The 26,238-nt window shown below is 36.2% G+C and overlaps 1 protein-coding gene across 12 annotated transcripts in view; it reads left to right on the plus strand.

Moving 5' to 3' along the window:
• LOC126260787 (aspartyl/asparaginyl beta-hydroxylase-like) overlaps nt 1-26,238 on the plus strand; it is a 231,451-nt gene that overhangs the window by 139,715 nt on the left and 65,498 nt on the right. For 6 of the 12 annotated variants that reach the window (XM_049958181.1, XM_049958127.1, XM_049958165.1 and 3 more), the window contains 3 exons: nt 3,355-3,429; nt 4,536-4,754; nt 11,302-11,696. The exons of 1 other annotated variant lie outside the window; for it this stretch is intronic. In XM_049958181.1, coding sequence (XP_049814138.1) covers nt 3,355-3,429; nt 4,536-4,754; nt 11,302-11,696 — 689 coding nt within the window. The remainder of the gene's footprint in view (nt 1-3,354; nt 3,430-4,535; nt 4,755-11,301; nt 11,697-26,238) is intronic. 5 more of the 12 variants (XM_049958144.1, XM_049958173.1, XM_049958226.1 and 2 more) reach the window with 3 other exon arrangements.

Consider the following 26,238-nt stretch of genomic DNA (forward strand, 5'->3'; position numbering starts at 1 on the left):
AGAAAGAAACTGTAGGTCACTCAAACCCAAGGGTTAGATAGGACCCACAGGTTGTGTTTACGCCCTTGCTCTCATCCTCATAAAAGCTGGGATCAGAGTTTTTATGTTTAAATGTATCTGCATTATTGTAATTTTGCCTCCTGAAGGTAAATATCAGACAGATATTCTTTCTATCCGTAATTTTATGTTTGTTTTATAACTTAAAAAAGGATTGTAATTTCACTGTGTGTTCGTCTGAATGTGTGAGCAACTAAAATGATATAACAAAGGACACACAACATGGGCCAAAATATTGAGATGAGGAGAAGCTGTATGTATAAATATGGTGAATTGGAAATGAAAATAGGTAAACTTGAAACAGAGGGGATTTACCGAACGAATACACACACAAAAACTTAGACGTTGAACACAAGCTAAGGGTGTATTCTAAGACAGACAACCCCAAATATATCTAGACTGAGTAAATAAATGAAGGTGTGGTTTTCGCTGAGCTGTAATGATCAATGCAGCAAATGTTCTGACTTAACACAAGTTTTTTGTTGTTGTTATTTGAATGTAGCTATGTTCTTTCTTCTGACATTGACAAGGTCTTCCAAAAGGGAATTTTAATGACGTAATGCTTTTGGAATGTAATCTTGTAGTTACAAGACAACAGCACAACGAACTACTGTGCCACTATTAGGAAAAGAGGTACCACAAATGTACCTTACTGTATCAAACACGTAACTAAGGTACAGTTAATGTGTTTATCTGCGGGTCTGTAGATCATCAATCTGCTGTTGTAGGAGCCGGATGACTTTTTCTTGAAGTTCAGAGTTTCGCTGTGTATAAAACAATAAAAAAATGGATATGGTTTTCATTTACTACATAGGCTTACAATGTAGTTGTATGCTCAAAGGTATCCTGATTATACCAATTCTTCGTGGTCTGCATATAAAAAAAAAAAAATCTCCGGTCTTCTGTGATGAGTCATTGGGTAAAAAGGTGTTTGTTGACTTACTGCATCAAATTCAGATAAAGTACTTAGCTTTTGCTGATAGCCTCTATCATCGTCTTCAGGGGCTAAGTCTGACTTGTGAAAATGGTGAAGCTCCTACTTTTGTACGCAGAGGACGGCGTCTGAGTGGCTGGTTTATCTCATGTTGACATCAAAGAAATGGTGCCTCTTCAGGAGGTGCCCCCTATACCCATAGGTTATGCTCTCTCTCTCTCTCTCTCTCTCTCTCTCTCTCTCTCTCTCTCTCTCTCTTTGTCTGTCCAATGTTGCTTGCAGTACATTGGGCAGTAAACTATGAGAAGTCTTCTATGTGCTCTTTCTGTATCAAGTGCACACTCCGAAGCATTGTAAAGTGTGTAACTGGTGTGTCTACTAAAGTTGTTTTCACATAGATTTCAGCTGCTTCCATGATTACAGAGTGCCAGTAGTTCAGTGTGTGAGCAAGAATTCTCATTTGTTCAGATAAAACCTGGTGTTCATTTAACAGGCTGTGGTAGGGTAGGCCACTGCTGATTTCCCCCCCCCCCCCCCCCTTCCAAGATTCATGTATTTAAGATGACACTGATGGTAAACACAGTGATCATGCACAGATCCGGTGGACAAGCCCACATAACTGAGGCCACACTCACAAGAATATTGTAAATCCCTGGTACTCTAGGTTATCTTAAAGAATTTGTGTCATTTCTTTAATAGTCCTGGCTGCTAGTAGAGTGGCGTGATTTCTTGCCTGTTTAGGACTCTACGAGTTGGTGCGCTGCAGAATGGAAGCCACACTCTGTGTTGATCCTCCTGACTTCGTTGAACAGCATCACATCTTTGTTCCCTAAACAGTTTCGGCATATCATCATTCTGCACAGATGTTGCCGACCTTCTTAACAGTTCATTCGTTTGTTGGATCAGTTGTAGGCAAAGCATACAATGGTCTGCATTCTCACGAATCTTAGCAACACAGACAAAATAACATCCAAATATTGTGGTTTTGCGTGTGCGTGTGCAGGCGCGTGTGCGTTTGTTTCTGATGAAGGCCTTGTTGGCCGGAAGCTTATTTTCTGACAGTTTTTTGTTATGCCTATCTGTGACTCAGCATCTCCGCTGTATGAGTAGCAACTATACTTTCCTTAATATTGTAATAAAAACACAGATCGTACCTGAGTGAAATGTTTGCTTCAGTTTGGTACAGCAGAGTAGATGTCAATTTTGCTTCAGTTTGGTACAGCAGAGTAGATGTCACTATTTGATTATTTTCCATGTGCTAAGGATTTGTTGTTTGAAGGATTTTCCCAATGCCAAGTTGGTGTCATAATTCAGGAACCATAAACATTAAAAATTATATGCATGCATCAGAAAATTCACCTAATTGTCTGCTATAATGCATTGAATACCATACTTCGATATGTGTATTCATTCTGGATATAGTTTGGAGTTCTTGTTACAGCTGCCTCACCCCATATATGTGACCACTTTTTGATATGTACAGAAAATAAAATAGCAGAGTATTGTGGAAGGTATGGAACATGATGTCCCGTTTTCCATGCTAACCAATATTTTCATAGCTACTGCTTCTACTTCATTACTCACAAACAAGAATTCTGAATGAGGTAAAACTAAGCAAGTCAGACATTAAATGATCACTTTATAAAGACTTCATGGAGCTGCTTCATTTAAAAGAAGTATATTGGTTGAGAAATGCGCAAAATGTTTCAGTAGTGTACCAAGCGAAAGAGTGTAGTAACTTGGGAAACACTATACCTCCTCTGGACACGAACACTGCTTGGTGAGTGTTGTTGACGAATGTGGCATACTTTACCTTGTACATATTAGTTTTACAGTGTTATATTTTTACATATATTGAATTTTAGTGCATACACCCACAATAATGAATGCTTTTCATTGGAGTATATTGTGTCCACACTTATTAATATTTTTTTTTCACAGCTAATGGGTAATTTCACCTTTGCCTAAATATTATTGTTCATCTGTTTTTGTTACATGTGTTTTTAGGAGAAGAAAATTTGTTGTAATATAATGAGTCTTGTACTTCTACTTTAAATTGGGCATCGTGTGAAAACAGCTAGATTTTAATAATTGCTTTTGACTGTTATTAATGAAAAGTTTTGTTAAAGTGGGGAAATGCAATGTACTACACCTCTAGCTGACAGTGTTTAATGAATAAAAAATAAATGTAAACAAAATCTAATGAATTTGTCAGAGCCATTGTAGCATTTCCCTATCTAAGTATGTTTCAGCTTAGATTCTTAAAGCTCTTAAAATTGTGATAATGATATTGAACCTCTTTTGCACAATTGAATCACAAATCTCACAAAACCTTATATATATATATATATATATGTTCACAGTGGCACTTAAGTTTGGCGTGGGAGTGGCGCTAGTGATTGTAGCACACGTGGTACTTGTTAAAAAATGGAACTCTGGTCGGTATTTTACACTGTCAGCATGACAATTAAATGTACTAACATTGCACTGCATTTCCCAGCACTTTTTTGAAATAGCATAGACTAAGCTTGTGTTAGTAGAGATCTTAGTATTGTTCTAACAAAAAGAAATTGAACGCCAAGAATATTTCTGTGAAAAGTATGCAAATACTTGTTGTACTAGCATTGGTGCTTCATTTTGTATGAGTTGAAGCCTAAAAGAAATGCCTGTTTGTTTGTGAGGAACCAGTGTTACATTCTTATGTTTTTCAGCTACCATGTTAGCTGTAATGTAAACTGTTTTGTATGCATTCACACAAACATAATGTTTAAAGAATACTGTCAGAAAATGTATCTTACATTTTTGTGTAAATGATGTTTTGTGTGATAATCTTATTGTGCATACTGACATACAAATTTATATTTTCTAACAATACAATTATGTTCTTGTGAGAAAAGAAATTGAGATTGCACTCAGCATGTCTGCCTGTTTTTAATGCATTTAATCTGCTAATTTTTATGGCCATAATCTCTGTGCTTATTTGTAATTTGTATGCAAGAGGAAAAAAAACACCTTGAGAGCAAGACGATGATATTTTGGTGTTGACAGGGAGTTCTTGAATGTAATTAATTTATAAATTGTGCATTCAGATTTAACTGAAATAAGAAATTCATAAACAAGTATGCAAATTACTTTGCAAATCAAAGGAATATTCAGTAATGACTGCAGACCCAGCAGAAATGTGAAATTTAAGCCTAACCACCAGTGTGTAATTGGAAGACTGTTAGCTAGGTAAAGGTATCTTCAGGAACATAGAGTATTTGGTAAATGTCATTCTTTGAGCCCCTCAGATTTTGTTTCCACTACTGCTGGTCTGATCATTAAACTGTGTACAATTTTGAACTTATTTTTATCATAACAGCATATGGTTTCCTTTTTTGTTGAATTGGAATTTTATTCATGCAAATAATATGTAATTTTTTATTTGTGAGATGTTTGTATGTATGAATAAGTTTTAGCTAGTGTACTAGTAATGTATGGCACAAAATGATTTGGCTGTCTTAATGCCGTATCTTTCTGGTTCAGATAATGTGTGGTTTTACAGATGAGAATCTTGCAGCACCCGATACTTCAGATGCTTCACAAACTGTACCACAGATGGAACAGCAACAGATATCAAAACAGATTCCACAGATTCTTCTGGAAACAGAAACTGAAAAGGATTCTGAGGAAAGCAGTTACTTATCTAGTGAATATATAACTCGCAGACAAACGTTGTTACCAGATGATTTAGTACACGATTCGCCCCAAAGAGAATTGGAAGGTGAATTTGCTGTTAATGGTGCTATTTTGTGGTTTATATTTTTTAAGCCTTGTTAGTAAAAACTTCTTACTTTTAGCTAGAATTTTTTGTGCAAACGTGGGCAGAATTATCTCTGATAATTCAGTCGTAGTAAGTGCATTGTACACAAGGAGGAGGGACGATGTAACAAAAACATTACAGAATGACATTAAGGGCATAACAATTGGGACCAACCAAAAGGTTCTTGTAATAGATCTCTCCAGGAAGCAAAATGCCAATGTATGCTCAGCGTGTTTATGCGTACACGTATTGGATAAAAAGTAGTGGCAGCACAGTTATAATTTATACCAGATGTTACTGACAGAAGTCCTTTGTATTAAATCCACCAATATAATTGGCCTGGATCTCAATCACCTTCCCCCATATAGATGGAAGGTGTCATACACCATCAGCGTATCCATCTCTGTTGCACAGATGATGTCTTCTCTTGTATTGTAGCATGTGCCACGAAAGGGCTACTTCATTTTGGCAAACAGGTCGTAATCGCACGGACTCATGTCAGGTGAATACGGTGAATGTTCCAGTAGTTCCCACCCCTGCGTACATTGGAGATCCTGCACAGTTTGTTGTATGGCATCGTGCATTGTCCTGAATGTCAATGGGATGCAATGTCAGAAAGAAACATTGTTGCATGCTCAGAGCGCGTACCACTTCAGTATTAATCCTTGCACATACTTCACGTTCCTAAACATACTGTTAGGGCACTTGGATGGGCATTCCACACCTTCAGTCAGTACTCACAGCAACTGACTCAAACACAGCCGTCACTGCTCACTGCATTTCTTCAACTGACCTTCTGCTATCAGATACAGACAGCTGGCATGCCATGTGATGCACACCCTTCATGTTACGGCAGCATTGCCACTACGTTTTATTGAACCCATGTAGCGATTAATGTAACCAACCCTTCTTTCTGTTTCTGAAGCTGTCTGTAGTTTGTTTGATGACTTGAAGGAGTTAAAAGAGAACAATTTAAAGAGGATGCATTACGTCAAGGAAATCTCTAGTAGGTAGCGTGTTACAGGTGACTTGTTGTGGAGGAATAAAGCTCATTTTCTTGATACAAATGAGGAAAATGTTTTTCCTGTGCGTGGTAAAAAAATTGATAAAAAGTTGCAAATGTCTTATTTCAAACTGCTAGAATGTGTTTGGCAATGTTCCAGACCCAAACTTCAATATGTTGTTATGCATATTCCCCGTAAAGGGGACATGTTTTAATTGAAATTCGCCTCTGTATGGGAATATACATAATGAGCGTAAGAGTGCAGGTTGAGTAGAAACATGGCTGACAGCTTCCGGAACTTTGAGTCTGACTGTTGAGTGTGCTCAGGTAGCCTAATGATAAGATGAAATTTCATGATAAATGGGAAAGCCAGATTCGGGTCAGAGTCTGGCCGAGATTTTCATTGTGGTCTGTCTATTATAAACTAACGGTTGCCCATATTTGCTATTACGAATACATTTCATATACTTCATAACTGCTATAGTCTCCAAAATGCCTTCAGACTTGTGTGTATCCAAAGCAACTTTGCATCATGCGTAACAACACAGGCAGGGCAATACCATATTGTATCTTACAATGTGTCCTTCAGTTGATCAGATGTTGCCTTATAAGTAAGTGTATTTAGGCATGTTTCATTTCAGTTAGTTCAGGGTCTGCTTAAGATGTTCCTGTGTCCTCTGCTATCATAACTGATCATCTCATTTGGTGGATAGTCATGTATGTGGGTTGTCTTCTATGTAACCCAATTTACAGACGTGTGGAGAACAGTTTGTTGTAAAACAGCTTATCTTCCAAAACATTCTCCTCCATGATGACAGATGCACTGCAGATTGCTTGTTTAGACTGCATGAGCCTTACATTTCCTCACTCTGGTATGGGAGGTGGGGATAGTTAACTCCTTGTCCTTACTTTTGTAATATCATTGCAATTTGTGCACTGTCAGTATACTTTGTCTTCCAGTTGTCTCCCTCACAAGGAAGGGGTGGAAAATAAAGGTATTGAGGTAAGACACGCTCAAATTTCAAGTTGAAAGGTTGTGCAGAATTAGTATTGATGATGAATACAACTATCAAAACTGAACAGTTTGGATCTGCAAAGTATTTTGGTGCATTCAGTTGATTTTATAATATGAAAGAATCTTCCTTGCATTGAGGAGCTGATAAACACTTACGGAATGACATAGAAGTTGTAAACCTGGAAATTCCAGGCTGGAGTATCAGCAATATTATGACAAGGATAGATTGCTGCTCACTGTAAATATGACCCTTGAGTTGCAGACAGGCTTAACAAAGAGACTTTTACACATTATAGCTTTCAGCCATGGCCTTCCTCATCAAATAAAACACCCACATTGACCAGCACTTCTCAATCACACATGACCGCTACCACCAGCAGCTCCAGTTGTAGCTGCCAGTGTTGGCAGTTGTGTGCGCTTGAGGCACGATTGCTTGTGTAAGTGTGTGTGTGTGTGTGTGTGTGTGTGTGTGTGTATTTTATTTGATGAACAAGGCTGTGGCTGAAAGCTGTAATATGTAACAGTCTTTTTGTTGAGCCTGTCCGCAATTCAACGGATCATCTTTATGGTGAGTAGCAATCTATCATTTTCCTAATATTATTGAAACAGACATTTTTTTGGGTAATGGATCTGTTTAAAGTATCCTTCTATATTGCAGCAAGACATTTTTCCCCTTCCACTATCTATTTTAGCTAAATATTTTTGCAGTTTTTATAGTTTTTTTAGTAGTATTATTTTTTTCTTTATGAACTATAACAAAAAACATTCTCATGTTTTTGCCACTGTATACCAGGATTAATTTTCTGTAGCTGCGACACACAGTCAATACAATTTTTTAGCTTGACAGTAAATTATTGAAGTGGATAAAAGACTTAATCTACAGTATCAAAAAGTGCAAACTGTAATGACTGACTGAATTTACAGACGTAGTACTGTCCAGAGGACAGTAGAGAAAACAATTTGAACATTCGTTAAACTTCGTTAGAAACCAGAAAATGTTTCCCCCGGTAATAATGTATGAATCAGAACATTTTTATAAAGGTAAAAAATATTATTTTTTATTTTATGTCAAAATCACAAACACATATGGAGACAGTTTGTTGCATAACAGCTAATTCTTTTGTTACCACGCCTAACAGTAATCTTGTTTTATAATTTTATAAGCAAAGTGCAGTCTTGCTTAAACATTTTTATTGTTGCACTCACGTTTGTGTGAATTAAACCATTTTCAGATCTAAAATATGTAGAGTATTATAGCTATCACCAACATAACATCATCAAAACATATTTTGGATTTGAAGATGGCCCAATTTAGACAAAACCTGTTACACACAAATTCACTGAACTGTGATGATGATTGTTGATTAAGTCAGCTATCCTGACAACTTTCCTGGTGCATGCTGCTTAAATCATTTAAGTTATACTAAAATTTGGAGTTTATATTCACTTACCTAATGTTGTTCTCCGAATTTTAATTGTAACTGTATACAGTGGCCCATAGCCAAAATTACTGCCATGCCAGACAGGCCGTATAGACGCAGATACGTAGTCCTACCCATGCAAAGCTGGAGTGAGTCACTAATTGTTCATAAAAGGAAATGTTTAACTTGTATTGGAATTTTTAATAGTACCATTGAATTGGTGCAAAAAACCAGTAAATGTTTCTGGCAGAAGCTGTGTTCAACAATTCTTTGTGTCATTTTCCATTTGAAATTCTGAAGTTGACACTTTTGCCTCCAGTTTCCAGACATTGATCCACTTTTCTAGTGATTTGTTGTTAACACTTTCCATCTGAAAAACCTCTGTCTGAGAGTGCAATGAAAAAGGGTTTAATGATAGATCTTACATATATTATTTACAGCATTGGAGCTCCTGAAAACGTTTACTATTTCTGTTGTGTGTTCTGTCTCCAATACTTTGTCTGTTTTGACTAATGTGGCCTTTCCTGTTCTATACAGCGAAGTCTTTCAAATGATTCTCTATATTGGCAACTTTCATTATGTAACTTCCACGTAGTCCTATGACATTACCCCCCCCTCCCACCCCCCCACCCCACCCCCTTGTGTCGTAACTGTGCTAATTCACACAGTAGAGGCAAATTGTAATTTTCATGTATGGTATATATGCTGTGTAGGTTAATCGTCATACCAATAATTTCACTTTTAAATTCATGTGTAACTGGAGTTCTTCCATTTACCTGTTTTTAATCCCATTTGCTGCCATCCAGTGTGAATGATGTTGCTGCATAGAGTGAATCTTACTTGTTAAATAATCCATTTCAGACTAAATTGGTTGAATAAATAAATATTAACTCTTTCCATTTATCTGCACTCTGCTGTGAATTTATCTATCACAATTCTTATCTGGCTTCCACAAGACTGGGTCTACGCAGAACTTACCTGGCATGTGGAGCTTCTCTGTTCCATCTGCTCTCAGTTAAATCCTGAATTACTCCACAGTGTCACTGCAAAATCGTTTCTAAGGAATGATCCACTATCTATTTTTGTCAGTGTGGAGAAGCTGATACTTCCAATGACTATTTTGAATACATACCCATTGTAATTAAATAAGGGTAGCATGCGGAGAGGATGGAGGCTGATAATTGCTATATCTATAATTAATGCAAAATCATCTACATCTGTAGTCTGCAAGGCATACTAATGGTGTGTTGCTTGGGGTACTTTGTGTACTACTGTTGCTTACCTATTCCTTTTCCAGTTGCAATGGTTTGTGGTAAGAAGGATTGTGGGTAAGCCTCTGTATCAACTCAGATTTCTCCAATTTTACCTTTACCCACAACAAGGGAGTAAAGACCATAGTACACACAACAGAACTTCCATATATGAAAATAGGCTAATATTTGTTACTGATGCATGTTGTGTCATCTCTTACTTCCTTTTCTGGCTTATTTGTGTGGCATTCTTTAGTGATCATCCCATTGCTAGGAGTTGTGTCCTTCCATTTTCCCCCTCTTGCTATATAGAAAGGAACCCATCTTTCAGTTCCTTGCAGTTCATTGTTTACTTCATGTGCCTTTAGCAGCTATATAAAGAACCTGCATTGTTCTGGGAACAAACCCTATGTTCTGTATTGTAATCTGTAATTAAATAATTTTTTAAAAAAATATATTGTTACTCTAACTTATCAAAACATTAAAAATTATTTACTGGTTCTGTAGGGCATTTTAAATAAAAATTCTTTATGGGCAACATCTGTTGGAAAGTGAAACATGTTTGTTTATTTTCTGAAATATATGATTGAAGCTTATGCTGTACCACTGTACATTGAAATTTTCACTTTGGCTTCGTTTCCAGTGAAGTAATTCAGCTTGTCAAAAATTGTTTTCTCTTATCTTTTTTGACTTGACTCATTTCTTTCTTTCTTTTGCTTAATTGAAATATTGCACCTTGTTTAGTGAAACCCTAATTTTGTGTGTCTAATGCAGAATGAGATAACAAGGAATGAACTGGTGGAAAATATAATCAAGGGAAGAAATCAAAAATGCTGTGAGCTACAATTTTTTATAAAATTCTGTTGCTCAGGCCTTTCAGGAAAATGTCAATATCAAATTTCAGTTCGTATTCATAGGCTTACAAAAAGGAGGCATAGTAACTCAGGGCAAACAATACCTGTATCCATCATTAAGAAGAGAATTGCTGCAATTTTTGAGTTAAGCATGTACTTTTTAGTGTAATCACATAATGGAATAGAAAATAGTGAGAATAGCACGGTATATTGATTATTTTTACTTATGGGCCGTCCGACAGCAACTGAATGAAACCCAATTTTTCTGCAAGGCATCATCAGTGGCAGATTGCGTGGACAATTTCTTACATATTACGCTCCTGTTGCATTTTTGGTGTTCTTATGAATGCCAGTTTGCGGTTTTTCCCCACATTACACAGATTATGAACTTATATGTGCTGTGGAATGTGGGAAAAAAACCGCAAATTGGCATTCATAAGAAGAACAACAACAACAACAACACCAAAAATGCAACAGGAGCGTAGTATGTAAGAAATTGTCCACACAATCTGCCAATGATGATGACTTGCAGAAAATAAAGGCGAAACGCATATGGCACTAAAATTGTGTTTTATTCAGTTGCTGTCAGACGGTCCATAAGTAAAATTTATCAATATACCGTAATATTACATGCAACTGAGGAAGACAGTACTAAAAAAGTTGAAGTGAGAATAGTTACCACATCTACCATGCGGCCCATTTATTGAACATAAATTTCACGGTAATGTGCTGCTGAAGGGTTTGATAGTCACAGTTGTGAAATAATATTTGTAAATTTTGTGAACCTGTCTATAATATAAAAATTTGAATGTATAGCAGCTAACATAAAATTTGGGTTTCATTCTCCATGTAATGGTACATATTAAGAAGAAAACGAAATTCAATTTTTCTTATATAAATGTAGTGTGCTGTATTGGAGAATGGCAATTTTAAGTTAAGAAAAGAATCTTTTACTGACTATTTAGAATCGGAATCTTCTGTGCCAAGTGAAGAAGATAGTGATGATGGCCAGGAGGAATTTATTTTCAAACAAAATGTATATAAAGCTGAGAATGCTTTCAAGGCTTCCCACAGAGATGAAAAGCCTTTCAGTGAAGAAAAACCTTACAAGCAGCAGAGTTTTGAGGAACTTCTGAAAAAATATCATGAACACACTCCTGAAGGAAGTGACATTGAATCTGATGAAGATGAGCAGGAAGAAGAAGAAGAGGAGGAGGAGGAGGATGATGATGAAAGAGATCTTGATGATGATGATGATGATGATGATGAGGATGAACCAATTGATGATGAAGATGACATTGACAATGAAGATCCAGAAGATGAAGAAGAAATTTTAGGAAACAAAGGCCAAGGTTCCAAAGTAAGGAGAAACTTGCCATCAGATTTCTGTGGTTTCAGTATAGCTATGTAGAACTTTGCATTTGACTTTTATTTTTTGTTCTGTCCCTGGCTTGAATTTATATTGTCAGACAGTTGGATTAACTAAATGTAATCGTGTTGCTTTGCCAGAAATTATACATTTTCTTGCATAAAGAGTTCTTGTGTTTACTCTCAGAGAACTTGATGAATTTTAATTTTGCTACCTTATTCAACTGTAATGGAATTATTTGAAATTGGGAGTAATAAGACTTTCCCACACTAAATTTTGTTTTAACATTTCCAGAACAATTAGAGTGGATTGTGTAACAGCAAAGAATTAATTTGGTAACCAATGCTTGTAATGTAATTCCCATTTTGTCATCTGTAAACAGCTGTAGTTGCAGTGAACTCTCATTTTTGCCTTATAATTTCTTGGTTTCACTGAGGATCAGCAACATTGAAAAAATTATAAGTGACTTTGAAAGCAAATTGTGATGAAGTTGAAATTGTCTTGACAGAGATTATTTATTTAACACTGTTCAGTGGGAAATAATGGTGCAAAATGAATTAATTTACAATTTGTTTGGCAGAGAATGAGAGAACATTTTTTGCCATGGGTTAGACAGAGTACTTTCTAAAGTTATGTAATGACAACTAATAAGGGAAGTACCCAGTTCAAATGGCCAAAACTGAAGAAAATGATGTTTTCAAATAACAGAGATATGTATGTTTTACCACTCATTAAGGACATTAATTTGTAATACATTGCATTTGTGCACAATTATTATTTGAAGGTTAACAAATCTAAAGATTCCAGAACCACATGTTGCTGAATGGACAGTACCATCTACCAGACAGTTATGACCAGCAGATTCACTAGAATCAGAAATCAGAAATTATTTCACAGAAAGCCACACATTTGCTTTCTCTTGACATTGAATGTGGAGTTCCTGTGAAGTGATCAAAACACAGTGGAATTAAACAATATGCACACTTTACAAGGGCAACGTGTGAACATGTTACATAATTTCTAGTGTACCAGTACTGCAGTAGCTAAATATCAAAAGCTGCAATGGTCACAGTATCCAGACCTTTGCTACAGGCTGTTCCAGTCCACTGTATTTTAAGTACTTCATTACTGCTACATACTTGGTCTTCAATGATGAATGAGGGAAAAATATATGAAAACACAGCAGCTTCTATTTTCAGAGTATTTCATAAGATAACATACTGCACATTATTTCAAGTAAATGTTTAGCTTCTTGACAAATAAAATCTTTTATGTTTCTTATCAATCTGCCAGTTACAATTGTGTGATACATGCCAATAAATATGATGTTATGTGACTTTCTTAGCTATGCTCCCCTTTCCAATTTCAGCTACCTTAACTGCTTTGGTGTTCCTTCTTTGTAGCCATTGTACACACTTCCTTTGTAAAGTGAGAGTGCTCAGAATTAATTATTCATACTCTTTAGTGTTGTGCTTGTGCTTCTGCTGCTGCTGGTGGTGGTGGTGGTGGTGGTGGTGGTGGTGATGTGCTAACACATGGCACATTAGTTGTAGTGTCAAGGAGATTGGAAAGCTTAATGCCCCTATCCAGTGCACAGAATAATGTCAATAATAGTACTTACCCTCAGTCCATATGAGTATTTGCCCAAAGCCTATCACCCAAAATGTAAAACTAGCTGTGAAAAGACATGAGATACAACAGAAAGGTTCAGAATTTAATCAAGGTCATTGGCACATAATGTGGTGATGAGGAACTGAACTTCACCACCTTCACTCACCTCCCCAACCAAATACTGATGATGGAAATTTGTTCTGTTGCTTGGATTCAGACTGTATAGAACAAAGTAAATATCTCCCTGGAGTGAGAGTTAAGAGTTGCAAAACAGAATTTTTGTTATCAACATACATTGCCTCTCAGGTCACAGCCCTTCAGTATGGCATAAGGTTTGTCCATAAGTGGTCTGCAGATTTTGAATATAATTACATAACTATTACAGAGAGATGCCATTCAAAATTAGTGTGGACTTTGTGCATTCATTGATAGGTATTAGCATTAAATACCTAGAACGAACTTGACTTAGAGCTTTGAAGAGCAAATTCAAGAGCAATTAATTGTTACAATAGGTGTCACAACTGAGATGTCGTTATGTTTTTTGCTATAGGAAAGAAAGGTATAGCAAACCTAGTTTTAAAAAATTGGTATTGCCATTTATCGTATTGCCGATTCTCTGTTCTAATGAATTAAGCCACAGTAGCAATGCAAAAAAGGCCACATAAGATACCAGTGCCATTGAGTATTTGGAAAAACATAGTTTTTCCCCCCATCTCTTCTACCTTGGAATCCTTCCGTATTCAATACTTTTACCCTGACCACTTCTGTCAATTGTTTGTACAGCATTTTTTTTTCTAAATCATTTTTTTACTTCATGGATCCAACTCGTTGTTGAAGTGTTTTCCCACAGATAAATGAAGATCTTCTTGGTTAATCTATTATCTGAAATTCGATATAAAGGTTTAGAAAATACTAGTTATCTTTTTCTCATTACTTCTGATATGTTTTCTGTGTTCTGATAAATTTCATCATTAGTACTTAATTTCCAACCTTTCACAGTTTTCCATGGGCCTAATATTTTCATAGTGATTCACCTTTCCAGTGTTTCTAATTTATGTAAATTACAGTTTAATGCTACATCTAGCTGTGAAAAAACCGACATTAATTGTTTCTGGTTGACCACTTAAATTTGCATGCACAATGGCCTCATGGGCTAAGTTAAATGCTAATTAACTTGGAAACAGCACAACATATTGATATTTTTTCGTAGCAATTATTTCTCAGCACAAGCTACCATGCAACCTCGTAACAGACTGTTTCTGCCCATACTGGCTTTGCTACTACATTGTAATGCCATTTTTTGCATTTTTAGACAGGCATTTTTTGTTGCAAAAGTATTTGGTTGTACATATGCTCTTTCTATTTTTTCTAGACCATTTTCTTGGATTATCTCCCAAAGATATTTAAATATTTTAACCTTTTCAGTTTGGTGAATCTGTTTCCGGAAATTTCGGCATTTTTAATGTTAGTAAAGAAACTTGATTCTCTTTGTAGAAATTCTTAAGCCGATCCTACTGGCTATTCCTTCAGAAAGATTAAATTTTGTTACAGCAGGTGTCACATTTTTAGAAAGCATAGGAAAGTCATCTGCAAATTCAAGACAATTTATTCCAATATTTTTGTTGCCTCTTCCCAACCTTACTGTTGAAATCTTACATTCAGTCAGTTTTTCATTCAAAATTCTTACTTCTTCCCCCCCCCCCCCCTCAAACAGATTTTAAAAGAATTTGTGATAGGTCATCGCCTTGTCGTACACCTGTGTTTATTTCAAAGGCATGAAACATTTCTCCCATAAATTTCACTTTAGATTTTGTGTCTGTAAGTTTGTCAGGAATTAAGTTTGCTAGTTTAGACTTTACACCATATTCTCAGATTATATTATTTTGAAGTCGACAAACATTACCACAGTATCTTTAAACTTCAGTAAGCTGTGGCGAATGAGTGACTTCAATTTAAATATTGCTTCAGAACATGATTTACCCTTCCAGAAACCATTTTGATATTCACCTAAATGGCTGTCCAGTGTTGTTTCTACCCTCTTTAGTAAAATCTTGCAAAATATTTTGTATGCAACTTGTAGAAAACAAATTCCTCTGTGTTGTTAATGTCTTGTATATTGCCTTTCTTTTGTAGTGAGCATATAAAGGCTACCTTCCCATCTTCTGGGATTTTTTGTTTTCAGGATTTCTCTAAATATTAATTTTAGCTCGTGTTTTATTTCATTAGATACCATTTTTAAAAATTTTGCTGTAATAGAATCTTCTTCACAAGCTTCATAGTTTTTTAAGGTTTTAATTACTACAATTTCTGTGACAATCAGAGGTAAATCATCTTGTAGATTTCCGTGAGAAAGTGTTTGAGAATTCAAACGTATGAATTGGTTATGGACATTTTTCTTTATTAATTTTTCTCTTTAAAAAACATTCAACATTTTAATGTATTTATTTTGTGCATTTTGTACACAAATGTGACTACATAATAGAGTAAATAACAAGTAAAAAATTTGTGATGTTGAATAAATCTACAACATAGGAAACTAACACCAAAAGAAAGAAATTTCATTCTCATCTACACACTCTCATAGAACTAGTTTGCACAAACATTTTTACAATTACATTGCCCCTTGCAAAATTTAAGTCTTTTCAGCAGCATCTATTAAATGAAAGTTCACTGTGACTGCATTCAAGGAGAGTGAACAGAATTATACATATGTAGAAGTTAGATGGCATTTTAATACTAATGTTTTACAGATGTTAATGAAACCGTGATGACAATAATCTGAATGCTACCAAAGTTGCAAAAATGAGATTGTGGTTTCTTTATTATATTGGTCTGATTTCTGTGCCTCATTACTGCAGTCTTCCCCTACACCCACTTACAAAGTTCTCTGTATCAAAACATTTTTGTATGAAGTGTTTTGAGCACACTTTGAAATTTTTAGAAACAAAGTTCTTCTGTTGAAATTTTCTGGTACAATTTTTAAAATCTTTTTTCATTAAATGTTACCTGCTTATTAGGTCCAGCTTCCTATTGTGACTAATTTGTAATAAATGTATTGGTTTGTGAATCTTCGTAAGATTGTTGGGTAAAAATCTTACATGCATGGTAGCACTGCTCAAAATGCGTGTACATGCAATGAATCGACTTAAGCGTACTCTCTCTCACCATTAAATCTGTCTTCTATTTCGTAAGACACAATGCTATGACTTCATTATGCTCTGTCTTATTGTCTTTCAATATATAAAGTGCCTGTGGTAGCTATAACTAGAGCTGTGTGGTAGTTTCTTATGAAAAATTGCTGTTCCTCTTTTCACAAATTTGTCTTTGCAACCATAACAGCAACAGTAACCACTGCAGTTGCAGTGAAACAAATATGTAAAAAAGGCAAATATGTTTAACACTTAAGTTTGTCTTTGCGTAATGCATAAACAAAAAGCGCTGTAATGAAGTCGCGACAATCCCTACTTTATGTGGTCTGCATGCTCAGTGGCCACATAGATAAAGAGGCAATAAATAGAGATGATATGGCTTCATTTTGTTGCTGGTCACTTTACTTGTGCAAACCAAGCCCAACATCAGTGTTAATATGAGTGTGTTATACTCTGTGGCTTAGTGCACAGTGAGTTACTAACCAAAAGGTTTCGGGTTCAATCCTCAGTTGACTCTAGGATCCTTTCACTGTCAGTGGTTATTTCTTTCATATCTGGCTGTGATCTATAATACTGAAAAATGTCCAAGTTGCACCCTGGTTTGCTCCAAAGAAACTGGTATATACATGCGTATTCAAGTACAGAGATATGTAAACAGGCAGAATATGGCGCTGTGGTCAGCAGTGTCTATATAAGATGACAAGTGTGTGTGTCACAATTGTTACATAGGTTACTGCTACTACAGTGGCAGGTTATCAAGATTGAGTTTGAAAGTGGTGTTGTACCAGGCGCCTGAGTGAGGTAGCAATAAAGTAGGGATTTTCCCATACGACCATTTCATGAGTGTACCATGAATATTGGGAATCTGGTAAAACATTAAATCTCCAACATCACTGCAGCTGGAAAAAGAACCTGCAAGAACAGGACCTACGATGACTGAGGAGAATCGTTCAACATGACAGAAGTGCAACCCTTCCGCAAATTGCTGCAGATTTCAATGCTAGGCCATCAACAAGTGTCTGTGTGTGAACCATTCAACAAAACATCAGTGATATGGGCTTTCAAAGCTGTGGGTTCACTTGTTTACCCTTGATGACTGCATGACACAAAGCTTTACGCCTCGCGTGAGCCCGTCAACACTGATGTTGGACTGTTAATGACTGGAAACATGTTGCTTGGTCGGATGGGTTCGTTTCAGATTGTGTGGAGCAGATGAGCGTGTAGTAACAGTGTGTGGTATGGGACCCCTGATACATCTAGATACAACTCTTGACAGGTGACATGTACATAAGTGTCCTGTCTGATCACCTATATCCATTCATGTCCATTGCACATTCTGATATACTTAGGCAATTCCAGCTAGACAGCACGTCCAGAATTGCTACAGAGTGACGTCAGGAACACTCTTCAGAGTTTAAACGCTTCCGCTGGCCACCAGACTCCCCAGACATGAACGTTATTGAGCATATCTGGGATACCTTGCAACATGCTGTTCAGAAGAAATCTCCAACCACTCGCACTCTTACAGAATTATGATAGCCCTGCAGTATTCATGGTATCAGTTCCCTCTACCACTATGTCAGACATTAGTTATATCCATGCCATGTCGTTCTGCGGCACTTCTGCGTGATCACAGAGTAAAATAAGGAAACACTGCCTCCAGCAGGAATGTGCCTAGCTGAGCACTGTGGAGTCCAAACAAACCTTTAAAAAGGGAACAGTTTCACTTTAAACTCTTATTTATTGGTGTAGTATTTTAAGTGGATAAAGCCTACCTTCTTTATCTACTGGCATCCTGTCGGTTAAATTACTTGAGGTATTTATGGGGAGAAAAAAGTCTCTCTGTTCCCAAACCTTGCCTGAAAAAAAGAGTTCTCTCATTATAAAGTTGTGTGCTGCAAATATCTCTCCATTGAAACCAAGAAGTAGATGGCATATGTGAGTGCACTAGCCAGGTTACAGGAATGTATTGTGAAATTTTCTTTGACACGTGAACAATCCATTGTATTTAGTAAAATGTGGTTAAGGCACTCAACACTAATCTCTTCTGCATTATCATAATGGCTGCTCACTGTATGAAGTGCTATGCATGGGTAGGAATGTCACTAAATGCTTGCTCTTTATGTGCTGAATGGCACTAAAATTTAGAAACTCTTACATTTTAATCATCTTCTTAATTGTGAAAAGACTTGAGTATTGTGACCAGTATTCTTTGAATTAAACAGTTTAATTGTCAAGTTAATAGTTCTTAGAAACGCTGGATTATTTCTGTGCACATTGGGAGTAGGAATTTGAATATTTAGTGAACAAGTGAAACAATGAAAAATCTTTGTTCGTATTCCTACATTCAGTCATTAGTAAATTCACAATTTCATTTACAGTCTTTCATCATCATTTAAAACAGCCAGGAGGACAAAGCACTATTGGTGCATTTGATATGGTATGTTATATGGTTGTACAAATTGAATTTTCGTTGTATTCTGACAGCTGTGATGTGCCAATTGAAATTGAGTATAATTGTGAACTCTTTGAGGACTGTTGACGAGCAATCAGGGCTAGTTTAAGTCCCAAGCAACAGTAGCTGTTACTTGGGGCACCAAGCTAAGAGGGTCACCACAAGTGCCGCAGCTGTAAGATTTCTGTAAAGAACCACAATTTATTAGTGGCAACTGCTTGGGGTACCAAGCTGAGAGGGATGTCCAAGTGTAAGGTTACTATTACAGTGTGCCCAGCAATTAGAAATGAAAATTGACGTGAGTGAAAGTGTACAAGGGTTAAGGGTGGACAAGGGGGAGGAGGTGGCACCAAATGTAAAGTTGCTTCTGTGGAAAAATGTTCTTGAACGGCAATCAATGAACTTTCTCAGTTCTTGGAATTTAGATCTAAAAACTTCCAGATTCTCACTGCAAACATCAAACTTTTTAACACCTATAAAATTTGTTAAAAGGTTCATTATAGAATGAGCTGACAGATGCTTGCAGGGTGTCTGCTGGCAGTCACAACTGGCTGTTCTTCGCAATGAACTACTGTTTATTTTTGTAAGCTGTAAAGTGATCCGTATAATAGTATTGCTGTTAACTTAGTGACACACAGTCTCAATTTCTAAAACTTTGAATATACCACAATATTATTGTTTTACCCTCTCCCTGTGGCTTATGTTTCTGTAGACCACTTTCTTCTCATGATTAGAGTATCGAGATGCTAATGGCATTCTTTCTTATCTACCAAATTTATATAAAAGTTCAAGACGACATGCATTTACCACAGTTGTAAACATGTGCAACATGGGTCCTTCAGTTAATGATTTTTGTACACACTTTTGGAACACATACTGTCATATCTCCAAAATTATGTACCCTTTTTTAGCTGACGTATGTTTAGTGTCGTAACTGCTCATGTATCACTGATTGGAACTTCATGTGTGTTTTGTAGTATGGGATGAATGGGAAGGTTTGGGATAATTTAAGGTAACGATTGCAGATAGTGATGAGAGGCTTGTCAAAGGTGGTATAGATGTGTTTCACTGCATCTTCTCAGTTGATGTTGTTTTCATATTTTTTTTGTTTTAATCTTTCACATTAAGGTATTTTTGTGTATGATCACTCATTCCTCTTCCTTACTTAAAAATGTGTGTACGCGATCATTTAACATTGTCTATTGCAGAAGTTCTCAACTTCTTTTTAGGCTAGGGACTGTTGGTATGACGTACAAATTTGGGAGATGTTTTAAATTTGTATTTTTTTTTTTTTTTTTTTTTTTTTTTTTTTTTTTTTTTTTTTTTTACATAAAAATTTAGAATGCTCTGTGCTCTGCAGCTTGTAAATATTTGTTAAATGCCACTTGTGAAGACTGTTAGCTGCACTTAAAATGTTTAAAAGCAAAACCAGTATTTGGGTGTATATCCATCATCATTGCATATATTGTTTACCTTTTTATCAGTGATATGCATAGTGACTGTAAATTATTTGTGATGTTCAATTCGATGTTCATCTCACAGTACACATATTGTCATGTGAGTCTCACAGTACACAGATTGTCATGTATGTTACTACTGTAAAAGTTTAAATACAGACATCTCTTGGTCACATCTTTCATATAATGGTATTTGACATTTGGGTGTGGATAGGAAAAATTGTTCTATAGTAAGGCCACATTTGGTGGTTTTTTGTGCCAAATACGGTGTTATTCTTGTGCCAAATATGGTGCTATCTTTTTTTTTTTTCAAATTTGGTAGTATTTTGTTGCCAGTTTAGCTGTTATTTTTTTTTTTTTTTTTACAGTTTAGCTGTTTCTTTTTTGCCATTATATTTTTTTTTTTTTTTGCCAATTTTGGTGTTACTTTTGACATCATGTCATTGTTATTATGAACTGTCTTTGTAAAATTATACACAAACCTCACCCAAGAGGAAAAAAGGAGGCAAAAAGCAGTTCAACATTCAATAGCGATAACTTATGAATGTTGGAAAAACTTGTTCTCAGGTTTACAACTTTTTTTAATACAGGAAAAGCACATTTCATGATATTTCATAAAAATCACTGATTTCGTGTAATTTTGCAAGGAAATTCCAATTTTCTGTATTATTGTTTTCATTGAGTTTTCCTGTCCTTACATATAGGCCCTACTCTTGATTTGTCGTGTGGTATAACAACAACAGATATCTGTTTACCAAGGATATAGCAACACTTTGTTTGTATTGAGGTACAAAGTTCTACTGTTTCACTTTTAATACATGTGGAATAAATGAGTATAACAGTGTTCATTTACTCAAGTAATCATCCCTAAAACTCAGTGAGTGAAGTACTGTAAAATACACCAATGTACCAACACATTGTAACCACCTTCTTAATAGTGCATTGGTCCACCTGTAGAACGCAATACAGTAACAATTCTGTGTCACACACTTAACAGTTTCTCGATACGTTTCCCTGAGTGTGTGACACCAGATACCTATGCACAAGTCACATAATTACTGTAAATTAAGGGCTGGTGGTTTGTGGGTGGAGAGCTGTCACCCAGTAGCATACCAGATGTGTTCTCTTGCATTTAGATAACTGAATTTGGTCACAAAGACATAGACATCGTGCTCCTCAGTTCACCAAAGAATGATTCTGGCTTTTCGACATGGATGGTTATCTTGCTGTTGTAGAAGACATCAAGCATGAAGGGATGGAGTTGGTTTGCAATAATGTTCACATAGTCCTCAGGCATAATGGTGCCTTCAGTTACTTCTGCAGGTCCCATTGAAGCCCAGTGCAAGTTCCCAGCAGCATTACACTGGCCCAGGCAGACTGCGTCCATTACACGTTGCATGTTTAGAGCAGCCACTTGCATGGATGACAATGTATCTGGACTACACAACTATTCTGGTGTAACAAGAAACGTGAGTCATCTGGCAAGGCAACACATTTCCACTGTTTCACTGTCTAATCTTGATTAATCCTGTTCACACTGCAAATGTAATTGATGATGTTGGGTCATAATGGAAATAAAAAGGGAGCCTTACGTTTAATGATTTCTGCTGAACAGTGTGCTGTGAAACACTTGTTACTGCATCAGCATTGTACTCTGTCCTCATATCTGCTGTAGATTGTTGCCTATCCCCTTCACAGTGCGAGCAAGCATCCAGCCTCCATGTTTGTGGTGAGCTATGGACATCCAGCTCTTCTCATGTACCAATATTATGAAAAGGATAATTGCTACTCATCTGCTGAGTCGCAGGTAGACACAACAAGAAGACTGTTGTAAAACGAGCTTCCAGTCAACAAGGCCTTCGTTCATGATATTCTTACATTGTATCCTGGATTTTCCATTGTTGAATTTATTTTCACTTACTGTATTTTATGGACTAAAAGACACACTTTTTTCTTCAGAAGATTGCCTCTGAAATTCAGGTCCTTATTATACCCTAAATTAATATAAAAATGTATTTTATTTAAAATTCCTGCCAGTCTTAAAAACTGCCATATATTCGATGCCGTGGGAAACGTATCTCTAATGGGCAACATTGATTCAACTGGCGGTAGCAGCGCAGCAATGCAACGAGCACGAGTTGCAGGGATTTGTAAGCTTGCCAACACTGTCTCCCTCCTGGCCAACTATCACAAACACAGATAATTGTGTAGCCTATGATGGTTCATTGCATTCTGCAGTGCCAGTGATCTTGAATTGAAAGTGATTTCTATTATTGGTAACAGTACAATATTGTTGTTAGTAGCTAGTTTCGTAATGGAAAAAATAAAAGGTATTCATGTGGTGTGGGCTATAAATTGAAAGTAATAACATATGCAGAACAGCGTGGAAACAGAGCAGCTGAGTGGCATTTTGGACCTCACCAAACAGTTAAAAACCATTCGCCATTAGTGGGCTGGTGAAGAACAACTTTAAAAACAAAAACAGGAAGACTATATGTGCATGTAGAGTACTGAATGCAAAACGGTCAGAACTAGATGACTTATTGAAATGGATTCAAGAACGCTATCAAAATGGCATTGGAATTAATACAAAAATGATTTGATTAAAAGCTCATAAGCTAGCACTACAGTAGAAGATAAGACTTCAAGGGTGAACTTGGTTGGTGCTACAGATTTATGAAGCGCCATGTGCTTAGCATGCGAACCTAAACCAAAATATATCAGCAAAATGCCACAAGAATATGAAGAGAAAATGTTATCTTTCTATCACTTTATTATTCAACATTAAAAGAAAACCAGTGGGGAATGAAGCCAAACAGCGAATAGGGACGAAACTCCTAACATCTGATAACCCGAGCTACAGAACTTGCCATGAAAGGTGCTAAAACTGTAACCATGAAAGAAATGGACATGAAAAAATGCACGACACTCTTGCCCTTTCATGTTGTGCTGACAGTACTAAACTTAATCCAATGGTCATTTTTAAGCGCAAAACAATGCCAGAATCGTCTGAAATACTGCTAGTACGTGAAAAGGGTTTGAATGGACGAGGTTGGTGTGAAATTATGGATTAACAGTGTGGAAGAGAAGGAAAAGTGCTTTATTGAAGAAGAGTTCTCTTCTTGTGGTAGATCAGTTTAGTAGTCATCTGAAAAATTCTGTGAAAGAGAAACTGAGGCAGGGAAATACAGAGCTTTCTGTTATTAAGAGAGGACTTACTTCACAATTGCAACCTTGTGATGTATCGACAAATAAACCATTAGAAGTGTATGTGAGATAGGAATGGAACAAATGGATGATGGATGAAACCGAACATGAATCCACACCAAAGGGAGCTTTAAAATGACCTACAATCAAACAAGTGCGTCAGTGGATAAAGCATGGGTCTAGAGTGAGACAAGAAATTATCATTAAATCTTTCAAGAAGTGGAGCTTAAGTAATGCTCTCAATGGCAGTGAAGCATATCTTACATATGAAAACCACATAGATGATGACGACGAGGTGGAGAAGGAAGATCGAATGATGGTTTTCACGGATTTTATATGTCAGTTTGGTTTTATAAACTAAAATATTTTTTAGTCTGGGTTTGCAGTCTGATAAAAAAATTGTAAAAATGTAATTTTTAAAAAATTGTTTAAAAATTAAGGTGCTTCTTATAGTCCGTAAAGTAAGGTATTCATGGTTTCACCATCCTTAAGCTACTTTCAATGGATGCTTATGTCAGTAGCTTGCAAACACCAGCATCACCATGTCAGAGACCCCTGTTCCCAAATACTGCAAAATAACAATCTGCCCTTTGTCAAAGTCACTTATGTCACTGATGTTCCCCCATTTGCAGCCTGTGTCATTGTTCCTGTGATTCCCTATTCAGCTCTGCTCTGCTTAAGCAGTTTCCTAGCTGTGTCACGTGCCCACAATGTCACCAGCCAGCACTCAGTTCTACAATGGGCGGTGGCCATAATGTTTCAGCTCATCAGTGTGCACACATTTGCTGTTTTGATAAAATTACTGAAATCAGTACTTAGTGATCCTTATGAAAAGATTTGGTGGTACATATATTGTTAAAAGACACTTCTCCTGTTATTTAAATTCATCAGCTGCTGTTCTTTATTTTGCATTTTTCTGTAGTTGGTCATCTGAAAAAATGCTAAGTTACCTTTTATCAGTCATTGAAGTTTGGTAAACCCATTGCGCTGTGCTGTTTTGTGGCCAACTAAAGCATATTATTTGGCACCTTTCATATGCACCAATTCAAAGTAATATCAATAAAAATGGAAAGACATGTATTTCTTGTTAAGGTTTGGGAGCAACATAGAAATAAAATTTAAGGGAGGGTGCGGCTGCAACCTGTTTAAATATAAAAACCACCTAGGAATTTGATAAACTTAAATTCTCATTCATATGATAAACAGTGTCCTAAGCTTCTTTCCAGAAGACCCAAGTAAGAAACTTGGTATTTAACCCATCACATTAGTGCATGAATTCATTACAGCAGGGTTTGGAAAAAAGGAAATGTAAGGATTGTTAGTGATCTTATTGAGCAAGCATTCAGTACATTTAATTAGAAATGGCATGGTGTTTGTTGGATTTTTTAAAATATTTATTTCCTTAATTCATTGTTTGTGTTATCACTATCATGTTAGCCAACATACCATTCTTATGGCTGTATACTTACTGTGTCAGTTGAAAAGTGATTACTGTGTAGGCTGAGGTAGAGACTGATTATAGCTCCTCTTCTGTATTTTCTATTATTTCCCCCTTGCGTAATGTAATAAAAACTTTGCCCTTGCTTGGTGTGTTACTGCATAACTAATACAAGAAAAACTTAACATATTTATTTTGGTTTGGGTACTGTGAAAGTTATACTGAGTGTTTCTGTATCTCTTCTGTTTCATTTTATGCTTTATATGTTTTTTGGTTGGAGGAATAGCCTACATTTATTTTGTAAAATATTTTCATGGGTACATTAAGGTACTGTGTATTTATCACATTGCTTGTAAGGTGCAAATTTTGTGATATATTTCAAGAGCTGTTAAGTTGTTGTTGTTTTTTTGTTTCCATAAGACAACTCTATAAAAATTCCTTTTGAGACCTGTGGTAAAAAGTTGCTCCGTAAAAAAAGTTAAAAACAGGGAAACATAATATAAGGAAAAAATTACTGACATCACTGTACAGAACATTAATCTTCCTCTTAAAATAACGTGTAGATGGTACAGGACTGCTATTAGGTGGTCAATTGACCCTCCAGTACTGAAATAAGCGACATCAGTGAAACAATATGTATGTGACATTTGGTTGTATCGAATTAGTGCAGTAAGGTGGATCAACATGGTAAAATTGCAGAAAGGAGTTATTGTATTTGGATGTGTCTATGAGAGACCATAAATGAAATTTCTGTTGTTATAACACACTTTCCAAAATGTCTACAAAGAATACTGTACCATTTGCAGACAAGCCACTCACTATGAGAACAGTGGTCGTAAAAAGAGCTTGAGGGACCAGACACTAGTTTCACACTGTGCCAATGTATTTTTTTTTTTTTTTTTTTTTTTTTTTTTTTTAACGGGCCGCAAGGAGTCAAATGCACTGACTGGCCAAAAAGGCATAGTGTGTGGAGGGTGTTGCTCAGACCGGAAATAGTCCTATTATATTTTTACTGTTGTTTTATGTATCTTGATAGTGAAATGAGGATGAGTATTTCAATTTCATGATGATAAAGTGTTACTCTTCCGTTTACATCTTCGTGACGGGTATGCTGTGACACTCCTGTCTTCCCATAAAAGACAGTCATTTTCACAGGACTTCACACAAGCCTTCCTGGTTTTATGGATGCTCAGGCTTCCTACTGCCCCTCAGTTGA

Source organism: Schistocerca nitens, chromosome 1, assembly GCF_023898315.1.
Source record: "Schistocerca nitens isolate TAMUIC-IGC-003100 chromosome 1, iqSchNite1.1, whole genome shotgun sequence".
Taxonomy (NCBI): domain Eukaryota; kingdom Metazoa; phylum Arthropoda; class Insecta; order Orthoptera; family Acrididae; genus Schistocerca; species Schistocerca nitens.